The 20,948-nt window shown below is 46.1% G+C and overlaps 1 protein-coding gene and 1 long non-coding RNA gene across 15 annotated transcripts in view; one reads left to right on the forward strand and one right to left on the reverse strand.

Annotated features, from left to right (window-relative positions):
- Arhgef4 (Rho guanine nucleotide exchange factor (GEF) 4) overlaps nucleotides 1-20,948 on the forward strand; it is a 134,806-nt gene that overhangs the window by 65,775 nt on the left and 48,083 nt on the right. For 6 of the 10 annotated variants that reach the window (XR_003954966.1, XM_030253603.1, XM_030253604.1 and 3 more), the window contains one exon: nucleotides 1,595-1,721. The exons of 1 other annotated variant lie outside the window; for it this stretch is intronic. Coding sequence is in view for 8 of the 9 variants with exons in the window: in XM_030253603.1 (XP_030109463.1) it covers nucleotides 1,595-1,721 (127 nt within the window). In the remaining variant the exon portion in view is untranslated. Of the gene's footprint in view, nucleotides 1-1,594; nucleotides 1,722-5,996; nucleotides 6,294-6,864; nucleotides 7,301-20,948 lie in introns of those variants that run through there. 3 more of the 10 variants (XM_030253609.1, XM_030253613.1, XM_030253611.1) reach the window with 2 other exon arrangements.
- Nucleotides 4,549-20,948, reverse strand: part of Gm32790 — a 44,282-nt gene continuing 27,882 nt past the window's right edge. The window contains exons 3-4 of one of the 5 annotated variants that reach the window (XR_865335.3): nucleotides 19,530-19,697; nucleotides 4,549-19,167 (exon numbers count right to left, since the gene is read on the reverse strand). This is a non-coding gene — a long non-coding RNA (predicted gene, 32790). Of the gene's footprint in view, nucleotides 19,698-20,948 lie in introns of all 5 variants that reach the window. The other 4 variants (XR_865334.3, XR_865333.3, XR_003947771.1 and 1 more) reach the window with 4 other exon arrangements.

Below are 20,948 nucleotides of genomic sequence, written 5' to 3' on the forward strand. Positions count from 1 at the left end.
GATAGTTTTAGCCATTACTTATCGAGAGTGTGTGTGTGTGTGTGTGTGTGTGTATGTGGTGTTCTTTTTTTACTTCTTATTGAAAATAGTTATTTTACAATATAAATCTATCCTGATCATAGTTTCTCCTCCCCTTTCATCCTCTCAGATCCTCCCTACCCTTCCGACTCCACGTGGTGTTTCTCTCTCTCCTAAAATATCATGTAAATAAATTTAAAAACAAAACAAGGATAAAACAAAAGGAACAGACTAAAAACAAACAAGAAAAGCATAAGAAATACACACACACACACACACACACACACACACACACACACACCATAAAAACTCAAAATCAGAAACCATAACTAGAAAAAAAAAAAAAAGCCCAAACATATTCATTTTGGGGAGGTCTGAGTTACTTCACCTGGGAAGATTTTTCAAGTTCCATCCTTTTGCATGAGAATTTTGTGATTTATTTTTAAGCGGTGGAGTAATATTCCATTGTGTAAATGAACTACATTCTCATTATCCGGGGACAGACATCCAGGCTGTTTCCAACTTCTGGCTGTTGGAATAGAGCAGCAGTGAACATGGATGAGCAAGGGTCTCTGTGGTAGGATGTAGAGCCCTTTGGGGAGATGCCCAAGAGTAGAATATCTGGAGCTTGAGGTAGAGCTTTTCCTAGCTTCCCGAGGAGCAGCCACACTGACGTTCATCGCGTTCGTCACTCATCTTGACAGTGTTTGGCGCTAGGCTTTTTATTATTCTCTAGAACCGCTGCGACCCAATGACTGATAAAAGCAACTTAAGAGAGAAGAATCTGTTTCGGCTCAGCGTCTGAGGGGAAGTGCATGGAGGGTGGCAGACGGTAACAGGAGTTTAAGGTCATATTATGCTCACCGAGAAGAAGTCGAGAGAGAGATACATGTTTAGCTTGCTTCCTCCTGATTCAGAATGGGCCCCAAACCAGAGGATGGCACTGCCTACAGGGTAGTGCCTTGTAGGTTAGGGTGATCCTTCCCAACTCCATGACCCCCATCTAGACAATCCTTCGTTGATACGTCCAGAGATTTGTCTTCAAGGCGGTTGGCAGTCAATGCCACAAGCATTATCCTAGGGGACTCTGGTCTTGTTCTGGTAACTGATCCAGTTAAGTTCAAACCACTTTTTTTTTTTTTCTGGCCATGACTGGGTGTTCCTTAGGTCAGACCAGATCTGCAGGCGAGCCATCTCCCCAGTCCCATGAATTGCATTTTAGATCCCCCAAAGAATATGTGTTCAGTAAAATGATCAGGTTTTCTTTCAGAGGAAATACAAGGCTGTCTGAAGGACTGGCTCGTAGGGGTGGTTTCTGCCATGCCTCTACAGTTCTTACTCCACATAAATGAAAGCAACCTGTCCCACCAGAGATGCAGATCTGTTCTCACACACTGCAGACTCCAGGATTCACCTCCCTCATAGATTTCAGTATAAACAGTCCTTCTTAGAATAGTGTCTGTTTTGGTTGTAGACTTTGCTCACGAATCTGGGCAACTGGATAAGCTAGAAATTGGTACCAATAGCCCGTGGTCTGTCTCTTCATTTGCCTTCTGCCTCTTGCCTCCTACCCCAGTGCTGGAGGAAGACAACCATCACCTCTCCAGAGTCTCCGCATCTTCCTAGAAGAAGCCATCTGCTCTCCCAGAGTGCCCCAATGGGACTGGACCACACAGGCTGGCCAGAGCCCACGTCTGACACTGGTGAGCTCTGTGCCTTTCTCTTGCCATATTTCTGGGTGTGCTGTTAAGGACAGGGGTGAGTCTGGTGAAAGCTACGCCTGCTTGTCAGGGAGAAGCAGTCCAAAGGTGAGAGACTTTGACAGTGGTCTCATTCCTTCAACTATTAAGGACCACCTGGTACCCAAAGAAGGGGCAGGGGCAGCACTGGGCAGATGCTGCTATGATGACTGAGTCCTCTGGCCAGGCTATGAAAGGTCTCGGGTCTGGCTTCAAGAAGAACACAGACAAATTGTTCTTTTGAGTAAGATATTTATCAGAAGAGTTATTAACTTCAGGAAAGGTCAGCATGGCGGGGGCTACGGCAAGAGCTCATGCCTGTGTGGCAGAGTGAGGGTCCCTTCTTACAGGTCTCAGAGGAAGGGAATTCCATGCCGCATGGCTGATGAGTAGTCTGCAGTAAACATTTGTAGAGAAAGCACTCAGGTACCCCGCTGTCTCAGCCCTAGCCATGGGTGCCTGCCTTCCTCGAGGTTTACATCAGCAGTCTCTTGGTTCATTTCCCAGAATTACAGTAAGGAGCATCTCAGCACACACTCACCTACAAGGGAGCTGAAGCATGCCAGAAGGGCAGAGGGCTCCAAATGAGCCAGGGCCAATCTCTTCCTTAACCGTATCTGGGACAGGGGCTGGGTGCTGAGAGATGCTGCCAGACTCTTGGCAGATGGACAGATTCAGTAGTCCTAAGCAGGTGTGCGTTGTGTGTGATAGATCGAAAGCATTCAGCTGGCTGCCAGGGAGGCAGGTTTGTAAGACAGCCCGACTAGGGCAGAGCCTGAGACAGAGTTTAAAACAAACACACAAAATCACTTGAGAAAACAAAACATTTCCTTTTGCCATGGTTGTGGAGGGGGCACCCAGGTCATTAGTCAAGGCCATTGAGGGTGATGGGCAGTGAATCCTAGAAGTAGCGTTTGCTGGTGGATGGCTGAAGAGGCAGGTGTAGAACAGGACTGGGTCTTGAGCTCAAAATCCAGGGTATGTGTGCTGGGTGCTAGTCCCTGGCAAGCATCGGGCTTTCTGTCAGCAAATGGGCCTGCCAAGACTACATTGTGACGTGGAGGCTATGAACACAACCTCACAAAAAGCAGAACTACGAGAGAGTATGTGCTACATGATAAAATAATGGTGTTCGAGGAAAAGCCATTTTCTCTTATGATCCCCAAGATAAGTTATGGAATTGCTTAGAAAACCATGGAAGGCAGCTATGTAGCTAGATCAGTCAGTACTCGGAACATAAGCGCGAAGACCTGAACTCGAACCCTAGATCCCAAGTAAACAGCCAGATGTGGTTACACACACTTGGTCATCATCCTAACAGTGGGAAGAAGAGACAGTGGGGTTCACTGGCCAGCCAGCGTAGCCCACTTGGTGAGCCCTAAGCAACTGAGGAAACAAACCTGTCTGTCAGAAGAGCAAATGAATTTGAAAATTGAAAAACCATGAATAGAAGGAAACCTGCAAGCTCCAGGAGGCACTGGAAAGTAGTAGTATAAACGTTAGAGAGCAGGCCAGGGATTGTGAGTTCCACGAGGGCAGGGAACCTCAAACAAGCACCATTCACATAGGTAAGACCAGGGGCAAAGGTAAGGTAAGGAAGCAGCTATCCTAGAACTGAGAAGGGAAGAGATAAAGGGGTTAAATGGTATCTGCTTAGGAAGGCAGAAAAGCCAGAGTTGGAGCAATGATAGCCAAGGCAAGAAAAGAAAGTTAACCTGAGCTACTACTGAGTCCCAAGAGTCTCCCACATTAACAGAGAGACGAAGTCACTGGAATGACCACTCCTTAGTGACCAACGTACGCCATAGAGAGGAACGGGGTATATATCAAGATTCTCACCCAACGGAGAGTGTAGCATCACCATTGGCGTCATCCTCATTATGATTGTTATTTTTAATTATGTTGTTTATGTTTATGGGTATGGCTTATTTGCCTGCATGTATGTCTGAGCGCAATGTATATGCCTGGTGCTGTTGGGGGCCAGAAGAGGGTGTTGGATCCCCTGAGACGGGAGTTAAAGACAGTTGTGAGATGCCACGTGGATGCTGAGAATCCAATCAGGGGTCCTCTGGAAGAGCATCCAGTGCTGAGATATTTCTGGACAATTATTATTTTGGTGTGTGCTCAAGATAGGAACCCACATCACAGAAGCTTAATTTTTTTTTTATTCTGCGTGAATGTATCTGCTGATGAATTCAAACAATGGTTTGAAATAACTGCAGATTATGAAGCTTTGAGTTTGTAAGCAGGTAAGAGTTCATGCGGCAGAGTCATCCAGGAGAGTGGATTATCTGGAGAGAAAAACTACTCTTTCTCACAGTTGTCTCTCCAAAATCTTTGTGTGTGTGTGTGTGTGTGTGTGTGTGTGTGTGTGTGTGTGTGTGTGTGAGTGTGTGTCCGTGTGTGTGCACGCTTATGCATGTGGATGTGGATACAAGAACCCGTATATGTGGAAGTCAACCTCAAATATCATTTCTAGTCTACTGGCCACCTTGTGTTTAGAGCCTGGGTCCCTCACTGAAATCTGGAAGTCACCACTTAAGTCTGGCTGGCCAATAAGCACCAGGGAAGTACTTGTCAATGCCTACTTACCTAGTTCTGACACTTCAAACACATGCCATGACACCCAGCTTTGTGTATGTGCTAGGGATTGAACTCAGATCCTCCGGTTTGCACGGAAAGCTCGTTCTTGACTGTGCCATCTCCTGGCCCTATGTAGGTGAAACTGCCATTTGCTCTTTCTTCCCCACCATTAACTTCTTGGCTAGTAGCAATAACACAGAAAACGAGCGGGGGTATCTGAATTTATATCTGACATAGCAGGAACCAAACCAAAAGTAGCCAGAAGAGACAAAGGTCATCGTCACATATTACAAAAGGGGTCCATCAGTCAAGATGTTACGTTGTAAGTATCTGTACACTACCTGCACACACTGGTGCAGTTTCATAAAAACAAACACCATTGCACACGCATGGACCAGTAGCTCCAGATACAGCTCCATACTCACCTCTCATCAACTGATGGGTCATCCAGACAAGAAAGTCAGCCAAGGAGCTTCAGAATTAATCTGTGCCATTGATCACATGACTTAAGAAACCCCCCACGGAATATTCCCTCCAACATCTGCCTTGTGCACATTCTTCTCGACGGCCAATGGAGCTCCCTTGCTGTTACCTGACTTGCAACCCTGGCACCATAAGCTCCCGAGTACACTTCCGTCTCCTCAAAGTCTTGGCCCAAAAGAGCAGAGGTCTCCTTCTACCTAGCTGGGCATTTGCCCAGCTCCAGATGCCATTCATCCCTCCACAGCCATTCATGGAACATGGAGCCTGTGGACAAAGCCGTGCACAGTCTAGGAATGCTATGGGGTAAGGTGGCATAGCCTCAGCTCAGAAAAGGAATAAACACAGAATGGCCAACTAGTGGAAGCAAGTTCTGGAACGAAATAAATATCATCTTCCTGAGGAAGGATATGCACCATATGTGAAGGCTGAGGAACCAATTCCATAGACTGCAGAGAGCAGAGCAAGCCAGGGCCAGAATGTGCAGAAACCCAGAGGCAAGATGAGTAAGGTAGCCACTGAGGCTGGAGCAGAGTCAGGACAGGAATGGCGAGGATGGGGTTGGAGGGGGGTGGCACAGAAACCAGTCCAGCCGGAACGTGTAGGTTTTAGGGGTCATCTAGGGTGTAAAAAGAACCCTTGGGAAAAGTGGTGCAGGAGACCGACCTGATGTGATCTATATTCTCAAGCACCCTCTGGCAACTCCGTGGGAAGCTAGAAGCTCTCTGGAAGCTGCCTTCCAGACATGGTAGAGCAACAGAGAAACAACCAACTCAACTGTCACTCAGGAGGTAGATCTGCAAGTCTTGTGCACACATGGAGGCAACATGGAGGGAGAGTGACTCACGCTGGCAGCAGAGAACCCTTCAGAGGACAGCCTAGGAGAACTACAGATGGTAACCGATCCTCCCTGCAGACAGACTGAATCCGGGAAGCAGGCAAAGGAGACAACTGCTCTTCTCGAGGTCAGGAAAGAATGAAGACAGGCTCTCGAGTATGGGAGCTGAATATAAAGGGACCAGGAAGTGTATGAACTCTCCCCCACAGCCCTAAAATGAGTAAAATAGACTAGGGGCGTGGCTAAGACACCCTCCGAGGTCCATCAAGTGAAATCCGACACCAGTTATTGTTCGGAACTGCAATTAACTTAACACCCTGGAGGCTGTCAGCTGAGTGTTTAGGGCACAGGGGCTGGGATCTGTGAACATACAGGGTTCCTGGTGATGCAGAGCCAAGTACACATGCCAATTAGGGATGGAGGTGGCCTCAAGAAATAAGCTCTCCGGATGCAAGGACAAGAGCATGCTCTTCTGCCTTGCCCAGTGTCGTTCTCATCTGAAATGTCTGTAGCAGTCTTGAGCAGAATTACAAGGACACAGAGTGCTGTTGCTAGGAGGAAGTGGGAGGAGAGAAAAGGAAGAGAGGGTCAGCTTCTTTCTATCAAGACTTCCCCTCACACCTCTCAAGCTCCAGGTGAGGCCGATGCCCCCATCATCTTGCCTCTGATTTTGTAATTCCTTATCGCCATCCCCCAGGTATATTCCAAGAACAAGGCCCTAGAGTGTCTGGGAAAAAGCAACTGACATCCTTCTCAGAAAGGACAAGTAACTCTTGGCTCCTTGTCACCTGCCAGCGTCCCCGTTTTTTGTTTGTCACTGAACTTTGATTCCTTGTGGTCAAACCATTTTTCCCGTGACACTATGTTTTAAAGGGTCCGTTCGTTCGTGGCACCACTGAGGTCAAGAGGGCCGCGGTCACCGCTCACCTGTGCACGAGGGCGCACCCAGGCGAGCGCGCCCCCAGGCCAGCGTGGGTGGCTGCGGGGCTGGGGGGCGTCCTAGGTGTTACCTGCGGGGACCCTTTGATTGCACTTGGCGGGGGGGGGGCGCTCTCTTAGCCCTTGAGGAGCGAGCGTCCCTCGCGCTCGCTCGCCCGCTCCACAGCAGGGCGCATTCTTCTCCCTGATGCCCGCGCGCCGAAGGCAGCGGCCGCGGTGAGGACTCAGGGCGGCCCGGGGCCCGCGTCCGCGCCCCAGGTCTGCGTGCGCGCGGGCGAGAGCGCGCCGCCCGGCCGGCGACCCGCAGCGGGGCCCACGCGCTCTGCGCCCTGCCGGGTGGCCGCCCGGCAGTGTCCAGACGGGGTCCCGCGCCCGCACCGGGGGCCCCGCGGCGAGCCTGCTCAGAGGAGCACCGCGATGTCGGGGGACCCGAAGCTACGGCAGTGCGGCGGGGATGCTGCTGGCGACCCCGCCGGCCTGTGGCTGGAGCTCGGAGCCGCTTGCCCCGGGGCGCCGCGCTGCCCCAGCGAGTCCAGTGGCCCTACCAGCGGCGATCTGGGCACAAGCAGCAGCAGCAGCACTGGGGTGTCCCCGGGTTCCGACTCGGACAGCAGCGGCGTGGTGTGCAGTGGCCGCGCTGCGGGCATGCGCGGCGCCCCGTCGCGCTCCCGGAGCCTGGAGAGCCTGCGCTCGGCCTCGGCGGGTAAGGGCACCACCTGCTCTCCCGCACCCCCTGGCCTCACCGCAGCCTCCTCTCGCCCTTCGCAGCTTCCCCTCCCATCTCCTGACCCCCTTCTCCCCCCACCCCCGCTTGCCCTTCTGCCGCCTTTTTCCTAGAGCTACCCGACCACCTACCTGTCCCTTCTGAGACCAGCTAATTACCAGGGTGCTACTTGTTTGCAACATCCCTGCTGCAGCTACCCAATGGGGTGCTTAAAGTGAGACTGGAAGTTGGTTCCTCTTGACCCCTTCTTGACTGTCTGCAGCCTCTTGTCCCCTTTCTGTGTGGGCAGCCCCCCTCACCCCAACTCCAGGCTGGGGAGTGTGTGGGTCTGAGCCTCAGACGGAGGAGCCCAACCTGGGTGCTCTGCAACATGAGTGAAGTTTTTTTTTTCTCCAGATGGGATTCTCTTTGGTCTCCCTGTACTGTGTGCCCCCTAGTGCTCCCGGTGTACATGAAGAACAGAATTCTGGGTACGGACAGTGAGGAAGAGTTTGGAGTGAGAAAGTCAGGAGCGACTTAATGGGTGGTGATCATCCATCTATCCTTGGCTAATTGTTGGGTTAGTTTCTTTTTATTTCGGTGTTGGTGTTGAAGCGCTCAGCAGTGAGTGCTGTGAAGGAAGACCGTTGCTGTTGGGAAATCAAGGAGGGAGTGCGCCCCGTTATTCCTTGTTCTGCAATGCTCTGCCTGAGAATGCCGCTGGCCTCACCCAGGTGCAGGGATGAGACTGAAGTGTGCATCAAAGACTGACAGACAGGAGCGAGGGGACCGTGCGGGCAGCAACTCCCTCCCTCCACACACACACACACTCACCCACCCCCACCCACCCCCAGGATGGAGCAAGGACTGTGTTGAGGAGGGGTACAATAAAAGTTGCTCCAGCAGAGCCATCGGGGCCCCTTGAGGCACATGAATCTCCTTCGATAGTAGGTTTGGAAAAGGGAAGGAAATACTTACAGACCTTTGTTTTTAGTATTCCAAAACTCCTATCAGTTCTCTCTCTCTCTCTCTCTCTCTCTCTCTCTCTCTCTCTCTCTCTCTCTCTCTCTCTCTCTCTCTTGACAGATGGCATTCAAATTCAGAAAAGTCTGATACCCCAACTGTTGTCTTCAGCTGCACCGTTCAATTTCCACTATGATGGCTCTTGTCCCTCGATGACTCCCCCTCCCCGAAACTGTTTCTCCTCCTTTTGAGCTTAAATAGAACCTTTTTGAGCAGCAAGATAATATCCTCAGAGAGACTTTAATCAATCCGACAAACAGCCCTTTCTCTTGGCTTTACCCCAAAGCATACCTTGTATTTTGGAGTAGGAAGGTATACTTCCTCTGTCCTCTAGAACTGCAAACCCAGCCCAGACTCTTTTTTTGATGACCCCATGACTTGAACGCCCAGAGCCCCCTTCCCTTTTCTTTCTATGCCAGAATTTGTGTACCAATAAGACAGAATTGGGTAAGCAGAGATGGCAAGGGTGTGTTAGGCAGCCTGAGATCCAAAGACCCCCAAGTCCAGCCCAGGGCACTGGGGCAGGGTGATGAATTCCAGAGACAGTAGTGACCTCTACCTGAAGGTCCGGAGTAGGCACCAGGTAACACACTCCACTGAGCTGCTTCTTGAGTGGTTCTGAGCTGTCTTGCAATATATGACCACAGAGTAGAGTGCAACATTAGTCAGGGTTGTTGGAGACTCCGAAGCAAATGTCAGATCCCCACATGGCAGGAGGTATCTGGAAAGTAATTGCTACAACCCAATGAGGCAAGCTAATTAATCATATAAATAATTTACAACCTTCACATACATGAGAACTTACACTCATTGCCCTTCATATTATTCCACTTATTTTATTAACTATTAATCCTAAACTTATTACAGGCTTAACACTATGTAAATATAGTTTTAAAAAACATTAGACTGTGAATCTAATAACAGGAGATAATCCTCCTTATTTACCAAGAAAGCATGCAAGAACTGCTAATTCATGTCCGCATGTTTAATCACATGGCTTTCTTACTTTTACAGGATAGAAGTAATCCATTGGTCTTAGGAACCAAAAACCTTGATGCAACTCCAAATAAAAATAATAAATATAGTTTCATCCTCAATTATTATAATCTTTATTCTACTTATAATACCGCTCTTTATTTCTATAACGAATCTAACTAAATATATTAACGTTCCCTTATATACTACATGAATTAAATTTTTATTTATCCTAAGCCTTCTACCCCTGCTATTATTTTTTATTCTAATGCAGAATATATAATTACTAGCTGACACTGAATTGCCATAAATCCTATCAAACTTACAATAAGCTTCAAATTTGACTATTTTTCAATCCTATTTCTATCTGTAGCATTGTTTGTAAGCTGATCTATTATTACATATTCTAATATATGAATTGTATACATATATTCAGATCCACACGTTAATCGATTTATTAACTACCTTATATACAGACAAGACAACATCCTTGGACAGCATCCAGAGGTGCTGGGGCGGGAAGTTCCAGTCACATCTACATCCTTCCTGCTCCACTCCCATCCTCTGCCCCCTATTCCCTGCTGTGGTAGTCAAACCTTGCCTGACCAGGAATGGGTGCTAAACTTAGAAGGTCCTTCTATGTATGAGGCCGATTTGTGTGAAAATCTGACATCACCAGTGTCTCTCATCTAGATTCCTAGGCAGAACTGCTCCCGATCACAGAGACAGCCACAGAACTCGGTGAATTCATTTTCTTCCCGCCTACAGTGTGTGCCATCCTTGCAGAGAACTGAGAAAACAAGCCCTTGAGTAACTCTGTAGATTTTCCTCTCAGACCAAGTGATCTCGCTGGAGAAAGACTGCTAGGGAGGAGCACTCACTCCTGTGAAGGGAGGAGGGATTAAGCCCTAAACAGAATTAGAGGAAGGCAGTGACTTGCTGCATCTGAGCTGCTTCAGGCCTGGATTGATATGCTGTGCTGTGATGTGTGTGCTGGGAGTGGAGCAAGCTCAGTGGGCACCGTGGAATAGTGTTTTGGAAGCTCACACACTCTCCAGGGTTATGAATTTTTAGCAGTTACAGCAAAACAGAACTTCAAATCACAGGTCTGTGTGTATGTGTCAAGTGAGGAGGAAAAATACAATATCAGGATGGAGGAGACAGGCAAATCTCTCTCTCTCTCTCTCTCTCTCTCTCTCTCTCTCTGTCTCTCTCTGTGTGTGTGTGTCTGTCTGTCTGTCTGTCTGTCTTTCATTGGGATTGCTTACAGGATCATGGGTACAGGGTTATAAGTACCTTGCTAGTGACTATAGCACTGGAAAAAATGCCTTACATCTTTCTAGCCGCCTACAGTCCCTCAGACAGAGGTTCATGATTCCTCCCCTTTCAGTTTTTATATGGAGGGAGGGTAGGAAGACAGCATCATGATTTACCTTGATTAAGACCTGGTTGTCGGTGCTCTCTCAAACTAAGCAGATGAATTCTCATTACCCCCTACTATAAATAACATTGGCTTGACCTGGTTCCTTCACTATGGCATTCATTTGGTCACTGGTTTTCTATAGTATCAAGAGTAGAGAAAAATTCAAATGAATTATAAATGACTTTAAGACTAAAATAAAACGCCTGGTGCTGTATTAGTTACATTCTGTGCCTCTGTTACAGTATACTGGATAGAAGCAGCCTAAAGGGTTGTTTGGGTTATCGTGTCAGACAGATGTGCTGGTGGAAAGGTACGTCGGAGCCCATGTCAGTGGAGTGTGTGTCTGAGCCTCCTCACACCACAGCTGGCCAGGGAACAAGCAAGAAGGCTGCAAACAGTAGCCAGATATAACCCTCACAGCTCCACAGCCCCTAGGGAACTACTTCCTCTGGCCATTTTCCACCTCCCCAAAGACTCTATACAATTCAGAGTAATTCCACAAGTCACTGACTAAGCCTTGGAGGGACATTGCACGTTCAAGCCACTACTAACCTTTTCTAGTAAACTCTGTGAAGCTCCATGTCTGAGCTTAGAGGCGTCTTTCTGAGCCGGACACTCCCACGAAGCTGGTATGTGTAGCATGCTGTTTTCTGTTTGGTCATATGACTGCAACAAAGCCCTTGCTTGAGACTTGAACTTATCTCTTAAGAAAGATGATTGCTAGGAAGGTATTCCTAGCTAATCCTTAGCTGAATTAGTACTGGGGCTAGAATACAGCTCAGTGGGTAAAATGCTCACCTAACATGCATGAAGGAAGCCTGGCACCACACCCCAGCACCATAAAAGCTAAGTATGCTTAGATTTGAGACAAACCTGGGTTACATAGGCTAAGTCTCAAAACAAACTAAACAAAACAAAAACAAAAACAAAACACCCACCACATACAACTAGATTATTGCCAAGTGGTTTGGAAAGTTCCCAGAAAGAGCAGCAAGGAGAGTACTAGGGCCTGGGTTTGCAATTGAGGAGCAAGTGCAGACAGCATTAGCATTAGATTAGATTAGATTAGATTAGCATTAGATTAGAGGGTGGACTTTCCACTACCCCCTTTTGCCTCCCTCCCTTCACTACCCCCACTCTCCCACACACCCCTACCCCCACCATTCCTACCCCTAGCCCTGTAGCTTCCAGAGCTCTCAGCTAATTAGGAAAGGGAATGATGGGAGTAGGAAGTGAAGGGTAGGGATGGATATGCCCGGGACATTGTCTGCATTCACGAAACCCATCATGATGGATGATTGAGACACAGTAACAAGTCATCTAAAAGTAGTCTGGTCTCCATGTTAGGAAGGCAACGATTGGAGATACTGATTACAGTGCCCAGGCTGGACCAGCCTGTTTAAGAAGGATGCTCTGTTAAAGACAGACACCCAAGCAGCTGTAAACCACTAACAGCAGCCTTTATGGCAGGGCACTTTGTTCTTCATCCATGCTGTGTGTGTGTGTGTGTGTGTGTGTGTGTGTGTGTGTGTGTGTTCTGATGAGTTTAAGGTTGCTTGCAGGAGTGTGGATGATGAGCCATAACACAATATGAGCATCTTACCAGTGGCTACACCACTGAAGAAAACATCTCTCCTTCCCACAGCTACCATTAACTACATACAGGTTCTTAGAGAGATGCGAGGGCTCGTGAGGGAGGACAGATGTCTTACTAAGCCTGTAATTATATACCCACGAAAATAAGAATAGTCGAGAAGAGTTCTCAAAATCTAGGGTCGGCCTGGTGTGGTATAGTAAGGAAATAATGTATCACATATAGAAATGTTTGGTTTCAGTTTCCAAAAGCCAGGTCTAAATGGCTGTTGGTGAATTAAGGATTATTTATCGTTAGAAGGAGCTCTTTACGAATTCAGAAACACTGCATTAAAATGTCAGCAGTGTTCCAAATAAAGACCAGGGTCATCCTTCCTAAATGCACTGGCTTTCTTTGTGTGCATACGCAGGGTGGGGTGCCTGTGTAAAAGCTTGTGTGTACAGGATTCATGCCCAGGCCAGAGGACTACTGCTCTCTTTCCTACTCCTTCGAAACAGGGACTCTCACTGAATCTCAAGCTAGGAGGGTGGAGGAAGCTCTAGCAGCTCTTTGTTTCTGCTCTGGCATGATGCTGTGCTGATTTTTTGTTTTGTTTTGTTTTGTTTTGTTTTGTTTTGTCTTGTTTTTGGTTTGGTTGGTTTTTGTTTGTTTGTTGTTGGTTTTTTGGGTTTTTTGTCTTGTTTGTTTTTATTTTGTTTTGTTTAAGTATGAGGGCCAGAGAAGGTCTTCCTGCTTGCACAGCAAATGCCCTTACACACTGAGCCATCCCCTCCACAGCCTCTCATTTGTTTTTTTAAAATTCTCACTCAGCTCCATCCTGCTTGCAGCCATCATTTTCCCCCTAGGACTCTCCAGCCCCTGGCTTAGTTAGAAGCCTGCACCTGAATATACCTGGCAGGATCCTTTTGGGCTCTGAGCCCATCTTCTTGCCAAAAAATAAACATTCGGGCTGGCAGCCGAAGCATCAGAATGAGACAAACAACAGCAACAAAACTGTACTATAAAACTATTAACTGTGTATGGAAGATGGCAGGGTGGGCTGGGGAGCAGGGCAGGGGGGGGGTATAGGGGACTTTTGGGATAGCATTTGAAATGTAAATGAAGAAAATATCTAATAAAAATTGTTTTTGAATTAAAAAAAAAAAGAAAGAAAGATGGCAGGTGGCTGTAAGGACCTCATTAGACCTCCAAAGTCCTTCATTGGCTTGTAGATTTGATCCTTTGACCTCTGAACTTGCTTGGGAAGGTTTGGGAGCTTTTAGGATGTGGAACCTTGCTGGAAGAATGACATTGGAGGGGTGGGTTGGGATAAGCTTTGAGGTTTTATAGTCTTATTCCAGTTCCTGTTCCCCCCACCCCCCCATTCCTGTGTATGGTCAGCCAACTTCTCACCCTACTGCCTGGATGTCGCTATGGTGAATTCTATCTGGAACTGTAATCAAACAAATGAAACAAACAAAAACACCCAAACCATTTTCTTTCTTATGTTGCTTTGGTCAGAGTATTTTTCTATAATAACTAATACGGTGATAATTTTCAAAAATAAGGCTCTCTCATGACTATGTGAGCACACACATGGTCAGAACACACCAAGGTAATGTGAGGGACAGCCATAGATTTCACGAGGATGGAGTGAGGCAGAGCAGCCATTTGCCACTGCATCTGTAGGGAGATGATGGGAAGTCAGTGCTGTAGCCCACTGATGGGTCAAAAGCTAGAGTCGAGCTTGAAGAGACCAAGCTGAGACCCCACCAGCATTTTGTGCATCAGTGACATGAGGATTGAAGACACCATTCTTTCATTTGACGCAACACAGAGCAGCACCAGGGCTCTGGCAAGTGACATCACACAGGGACAGCTAGGCACCTCCGTGTCACCAGGCAACACACAGGATTGTATAGTTTCTGAGATATTGCTGTCACTTTACCCCTATGGCTTCAGCCCAGGAAAAGCTAAGCACCTCTTAGCGTCTGATGTCTCTTCTCTAGCCATCCACCCGTAGTGGCACACTACACACGCTTCAGTGTTTGTTTTCTGTACAGGTGAAAGAAGAAATGTTTTACACAGCTTTCCATAGGTCTTCTGGGAAGTCTCAGAGATACAGGCAAAGGTTGTCATTTAGTACATTGTCCTTATCAAGAGCTGTTATGTCTGAATGCTGACTGAGCTGAGATCAAGAGCGACCAAGAAGAATGCTTGACTCTCTGTGTGTGTGCGATTGTATATATCAGTATGTGCACCTCTGCACATGCAGAGGCTGAGGAAGACATCAGGCATCCTGTTCTTGTACTCTGCCTGATTCCCCTGAGACAGGATCTCTCAATGTACCCATAGCTAGGCTGGTAGCCAATGAAACGCCTTAACCCTCCTGTCTCTGAGTTAGTCTCATACAGAGTGTTTTCTGTGAGTGCTTCAGGGATTCAAACTTGTATCTTTATGCTTACACGGCAACCACAGTTACTTACCAAGACACCACCTGTTTGCCTACTTAACCGGCTTGGTGACAAAGTATTTTAAATAAAAATGATTGCAAAGGATCTCAACTCTTTCCTCAGTAGGGGACTTCTAGGGTTACTTTGTTTGTTTGTTTTAATTATAAAGAGCATAACGAGGTAACATCAAGTCAGTGATGATTGTGACCCACAGACTTTCTGGTGTGTGAATTATGAGACAGAGTAACAGCAATTGACCACAGCTTGTTAGGAACAGAAGAATCTGCCTTATCAGAGTGGAAGCCAAATGCTTTCACTTTTAGCCAGTACAGTATTTCATATTAAGTGTAGTATTTATTAAATAAAGTATATTTATTAATTAAATATGATTTAATTTAATTTTATAAATATTTAATGTAATGAGTAATATTAAAGTATTTTATTAGGTTTTTTTGGAAAACATTATTTAAAAACTCCTTAAGCTGCCAGTAACGGTAAACCCCTAGAATCCCAGCACTTAGGAGGCTGAAGGAAGATGATGATACCAAGTTCAAGAGCAGCCCGGGTGGCAATAGTGACAGCTGGTCTAAATAAATGAATGATGGATAAATGCTCTTCAGGCCATAGGCAGCTAAGAGCATAAGAAATAATTCCCTTTAGAGAGATCTACAGCTTTCATCTTTCTACGGATGTCATGGTACATCTAAAACTTAAAAAAAAAAAAAAAGGAAAAACAAGTATTAACCAACTTAACATACAACCTGTCTGTAACACTCAGACAGTGGAGAGTGTGTGGGAAAAAACGTGGTTAGTAATTAGCAGCTCGGGATTTTATCTTTGAAATGACCATGGCATCAGTTCAGTATCCATTAGTTAGCACAGAGCTCTAATTTACCTGAAAATTGTGGAAATTATCTCCCAAGTTGTCTCTCTACCTCACAGTGGGAGATTAGCCAGGGTGGTGATTAGGTTTGATTAAACATAAATGTTCATTTTATAATCGTAAGCGTTAACTCTAGCTTGTTCCATCAGAAAGCCCACATAACTTTAAGAATGACGTATGCACACAGAATAAAAAAAAACTTATAAATATGTTCATCATTAATAAACCAGAAAAGAGGTGTCTGCACAAACTTAAAGACCTGATTTCAAATTCCCAGAACCCCTGTAAAAGTCAGGCATAGTGGCACATACTTGTAACCCCAACACTGGAAGCAGGGAGAGCCTTAGGGGTTCTACTGCCATTGTGAAACACCACGAGCAGAGCATCTTGGGAAGGAAAGGGTTTATTTGGCTTACACTTCCACATCACAGTTCTTCATTGAAGGAAGTCAGGACAAGAACTCAAACATGGCAGGAACCTGGAGGCAGGAGCTTATGCAAAGGCCATGGAGGGTGCTGCTTACTGGCTTGCTCTCCATGGTTTGCTCGGCCTGCTTTCCTATAGAACCCAGGACCACCCGCCCAGGGATGACACCACCCATCATAGCCCCTTCCCCATCAGTCACTAATTAAGAAAATGCCCTCCAGGCTTTCCCACAGCTGGCTCTTATGGGGGCATTTTCTCAACTGAGGTTCCCTTCTCTTCGATGGCCATAGCTTGGGCCAAATTGATATAAAACTATCTCACACACTCCCTAAAGTTTGCTTGCCAGAGACTCTAGCCATTTGGGAAACAGATTCAGTGAGAGACCTTATCGAGAAAACAAAGGTAAAGAGTAACTGTGGAAGAGACCAACCATCAACCTCAGGCCTCCAATGTGCACACAAACATGTACAGACATGCACAGACACTATGTACACACATACACACAAACTTCTTTAAAATGACAAGACATAGCAGCATCTATTAAACTGAAAATTAAGCTAGTCTTCTTTATCAACGTTTTAAGTAAACCTTGTGACCATGACACATTAAAAATCTCAAGTTATTTCTTGCAAGATTTTCTCAGGTTTTTTGTTTTGTTTTGGTTTTGGTTCCCCTGCTTAATCATTTGAGGTTCTATATCTTTAATTCCTGGTAATTTTAGGAATAGTCATTTTGCCTGAGTGCTTGTTTTTATCTCTGTATCCCTTGGATCAGGGGGATTTGGTATAAAATGTGGCAACAGTATCTGGAGTTAGGAAATTGCTCCATGCTGCACTCTGAGAGGAAGAAACCTTTCTGACTTGCAGATGTGTAAACACACAGTCGCACAGAGAAAGCTTGTAGCTCCACTAACGTTACAACTGCAGTCCCACTATAAACACAGAAAACTCACCCATCTGGATGTCCTTTCCTGGTAGGCGTGAGATTACTCATTGATTTTTTTTTTCACTCTAGACACACAGAAGCAACTCAACCTGGATTCTCTGTATTTTTCACTGTATTTTTCATGATCCTCCTGTCTCTACCCCTCTAGTTTCTTTACTGCAGGCAACTTCTGCAAAGCTCCAGGAGTACTGTCTATCTGCGAGGGGTCATGCTTTCTCTTGCCCATCAGCTCTCAAATGCCAGTAACTCGACTGCCATGTCAAACACCAGTGAGCCAGGCATGGGACTTGCTTTCCATCTCCTCCACTCCATATTGGGAATTTTTATTTTCTTCTGTGAGCTTAGGAAGGCTTTGTGTGTGTTGTCATAGTCACGGTGGATTCATATGTGCAATTTCCCTGTTATATTCAGAAATCACTGTTTTACTGAACTCATCTGCCATATCTGGCTCTTTAAATCTCTCTACCCACTCTTCTGCGAAGATTCCTAAGCCTTGGGAGGAGAGATGTGAAATAAATGTCCCATTTAAGATTGAACACCCCAGAGTCTCCTCTTTTGTACACATTGGCCAGATGTGGGTCTCCGAGTTAACAGCCAGCTGCAAGGAGCTTCTCTGATGAGGATTGAAAGATATACTGACCTAAAGGTGGAGTAATAAGTCATTAGGAATCATTTTAATACTATGTCCATTTAGCAACATTAATAATAGTAGACTCTTCCCCTCTGGTCTATGACCTGTCTTGCTGTGGGTTCTTGACTCTATTAGTGGTGTCAGGTATGGGTTGAATCTCATCATGGAGTAAGCCTTAAGTACAATCAGAAAGTATTGTTAATTCAAATACTGTCCATGCTGTTATTACATTAGTGGGCATCTCTAGCCAGGCCAGTCATTGTTTATAGCTCATAGTGTTCACAGCTGGGCAAGACCCATGACTACTTTCCTCCTCCAGTAGCATGACTGCATCTTCCAGCATCATGAAAGCTAGCCAGTAGGGCAGAAGCTTCCAGGTCAGTACCCATTTGGCTTACAAGCAATGTTTGGGAGTCTGTAGGACTTGTCTTAGTCATTGTTCTATTGCTGTGAAGAGACACCATGACCACAGCAACTCTTATAAAGGAAAGCATTTAATTAATTTAATCCAGAGGCTCGGTCCATTATCATCATGGCAGGGAATATGGTGGCAAACATGACAAGCATGGTCTTGGAGAAGTCGCTGAGAGCTACATCCTGATCTGCAGGCCGAGAGAAAGAACCTGGGCAAGGCATGGGCTTTTGAAATTTCAAAGTCCACCGCCAGTGACACACCTCCTTCAAGAAGGCCACACCTACTTCAACAAGGCCACACCTTCTAATCTGTCTAAATCTTTCATGTAGTGCCACTTCCTAGGGACTAGCTATTCAAATATATAAGCTTTGGGGCGGGGCACTCTTATTCAAACCACCACAGAACCCCACTGGCCAACAACTAAAAAGAATGATGTAACCCATTTGCTAGCATGTGGTATCTAGTTGGAGGGTAATTTTCCTCCTTATAGGCTAAGTCCCCATGCATACATGCCGGTGTGTGTGTGTGTGTGTGTGTGTGTGTGTGTGCATGTGTGTGAAGCTTCTACAGTAGTATGTTTCCATGTGGAAGCAACCTTTTTCCTTTGTTGATTTTCTGTTTTTAATTACGGATGTCTTTTGTGGAGGTGTCCTATGAAGATATGTTTGAGTGTACATGTTTCTGCAGGCACACGTGGAGGCCAGAGGTTGATATCAGGTGTTTCTTCTATCTCTTGCTACCTTATTGAGACAGTTTCTCACTGAACCCAGGCCTTATGGATTCAGCAAGGCTGACTGACCTGTGAGCCCCAGGGGACCTCCTGTCTCCTTTTCCCACCACTGAGGTTGCAAGAACATGCTGCCTGGCTTGGTTTGTGGGTGCTAGGGATCTGAATTCCAGTTCTCATGCTTGTTCCCCAAGCAGTTTACCCATGGAGCCGTCTTCCCAGCCCCAGTTTGGCCGACCTCTTTCTCACCTTTGTTGTTTTCTGTCTCCCTCCTTCTTTGGGTTCATTTGCTAGTCTTCCAGTTTCTCAGCATGTGAGTGTAGATAGCTGATTCACAACCTTCCATCTCATGTTAAAATGCTGGGGGTGGTGCACGTGCCTGTGATCCTTGTGCTGCAAAAGTGGAGAGTGACGTGGGAAAGTCTGGCTTCTCTGGAAAGTCAGTTGTGTCAAATTAAGGTTTGCTGGTGCACACAAGTAAAAGGATATTTTGCTAAAGAGAGATGTGTGAGAAGGATGCTTTGCTGAAGCAGACACAGGTAAAAGGATGTTTTGCTATAGCAGACACATGAAAGGATGAGTGACGTTTAGAATGAATATAAATATGACCCCAGAGACAGTGGCAGATGGAGCATCAGTTGGATTGGTGTCGATTTGCCTTACTCTGTGTCACTAGTCTTTGCTGATGACACGCATGTATTCGCTCACCTTACACTGAGTGGCTGAGCTCCACTTGTGACTTCGTAGAGACTCACCAAAGAACTTCTCCTGAGGTTCCTGCGGCTTCTTGCCGCTTCTGTAGACTCGAGCTGGTGCGGTTTCTTCTGGATTGGATTACCCTTGCTGATTCATGTGTGTAGTGTCTGCTGAGTATACTGGACTGCAGCTGCTGATTCATGTTTGGTGTTTGCTACTGGACTGGGCTGAGAACAGTGAAGATTGGAGTCACCCAAAAAAACTGTTTCTAAACAGGTCTACTTTCCCCCTCTCCTAATACCCTTTCTTTTCTACTACCTCTGGTAGGTGGTGGGCTAGAGGGGAGGGTGAAATGTTATTAAAGTAGGTTGAGAAAAACATAGACTTTCTAGCACTGTGGTAAACAGAATAACCCAACATTCAAGGCTGGGAGACATAGCTTGGCATTTATAAATGCTATCTGCGGCTACAAGCAACCAAGCAACCAGAGTGTGGTTCTCAGCACCGACATGGCTCACTTTACAACCTCTGATAACTTCAGCTTCAGATCTGGCCTCTGTAAGCATTGGTGGGAACATGCCTGTATGCACAGGTGTGTATTAATTTAAAAATTAAATTTTTTTTGATACCTGCTGGGAAAGAGAAGATCAGTTTTCTCCAATGGCATGCTACTGTGTGTATCAACCACACTCCAGGGCAGGCACAATGCCCAGGAGTAGTTGGCTAACACAAAATAGACTCTACAGGTTTGTGATTTGTGTGTGTGTGTGTGTGTGTGTGTGTGTGTGTTTGCACACGCTCACACACACACTTTTTACTTTGTTTTGGTATTTTTTGTCTTAGTGATTTTCTTTTCTTTCTTTCTAATTAATTTGCCTGTTTTGATTTCTTGTGGTTGTTTTCCTATTTGGGCTATTCTTTTCTTTTTTTTCTTTTTTTCTTTTTTCTTTTTTGAGAGAGAGAGATAGAGAGAAAAAGAGACAGAGAGATAAAGAGATGGAGATATAAAGAGATAGGGAGAGAAATAGGTAGAGAGAAAGTGATAGAGATAGAGTGATAGAGAGAAAGTGTGATAGAGACAGAACATTAAGTGGATTGGTTTATGGGAGAACTGGAGGAGGTTGAAGAATATGGTCAATGATCAAACTGTGTCTCATGGAAGTGTTTTAAATAAAATAAATATTTAAACCAAACAAAAGGAAAGAACAGAATTAGGGGCTGTGGTAATGGCAGGGCTGGAACCACAGTCCTGTAATTGTGGTTGTTCAGGTAGTCGAGGCAGAGAGAACACTAAAGTCTGCCTGGGCTACAAAGTGAGCATGAGGCCAGCGGGGGCAACTTAGCTTAGTGAGCCCTCACTCAAAATAAAAAGGGCTGTGGCTGAGTAATAGGGTGCTTGCCTAGCAGGCCCACAGCCCCGTGTTCAGTGCTCAGTATAGCAGGGGACAGTGTCACTATTATCCCCACACAGCACTGCT

This window comes from Mus musculus, chromosome 1, assembly GCF_000001635.26.
Source record: "Mus musculus strain C57BL/6J chromosome 1, GRCm38.p6 C57BL/6J".
NCBI classification, from domain to species: Eukaryota; Metazoa; Chordata; class Mammalia; order Rodentia; family Muridae; genus Mus; species Mus musculus.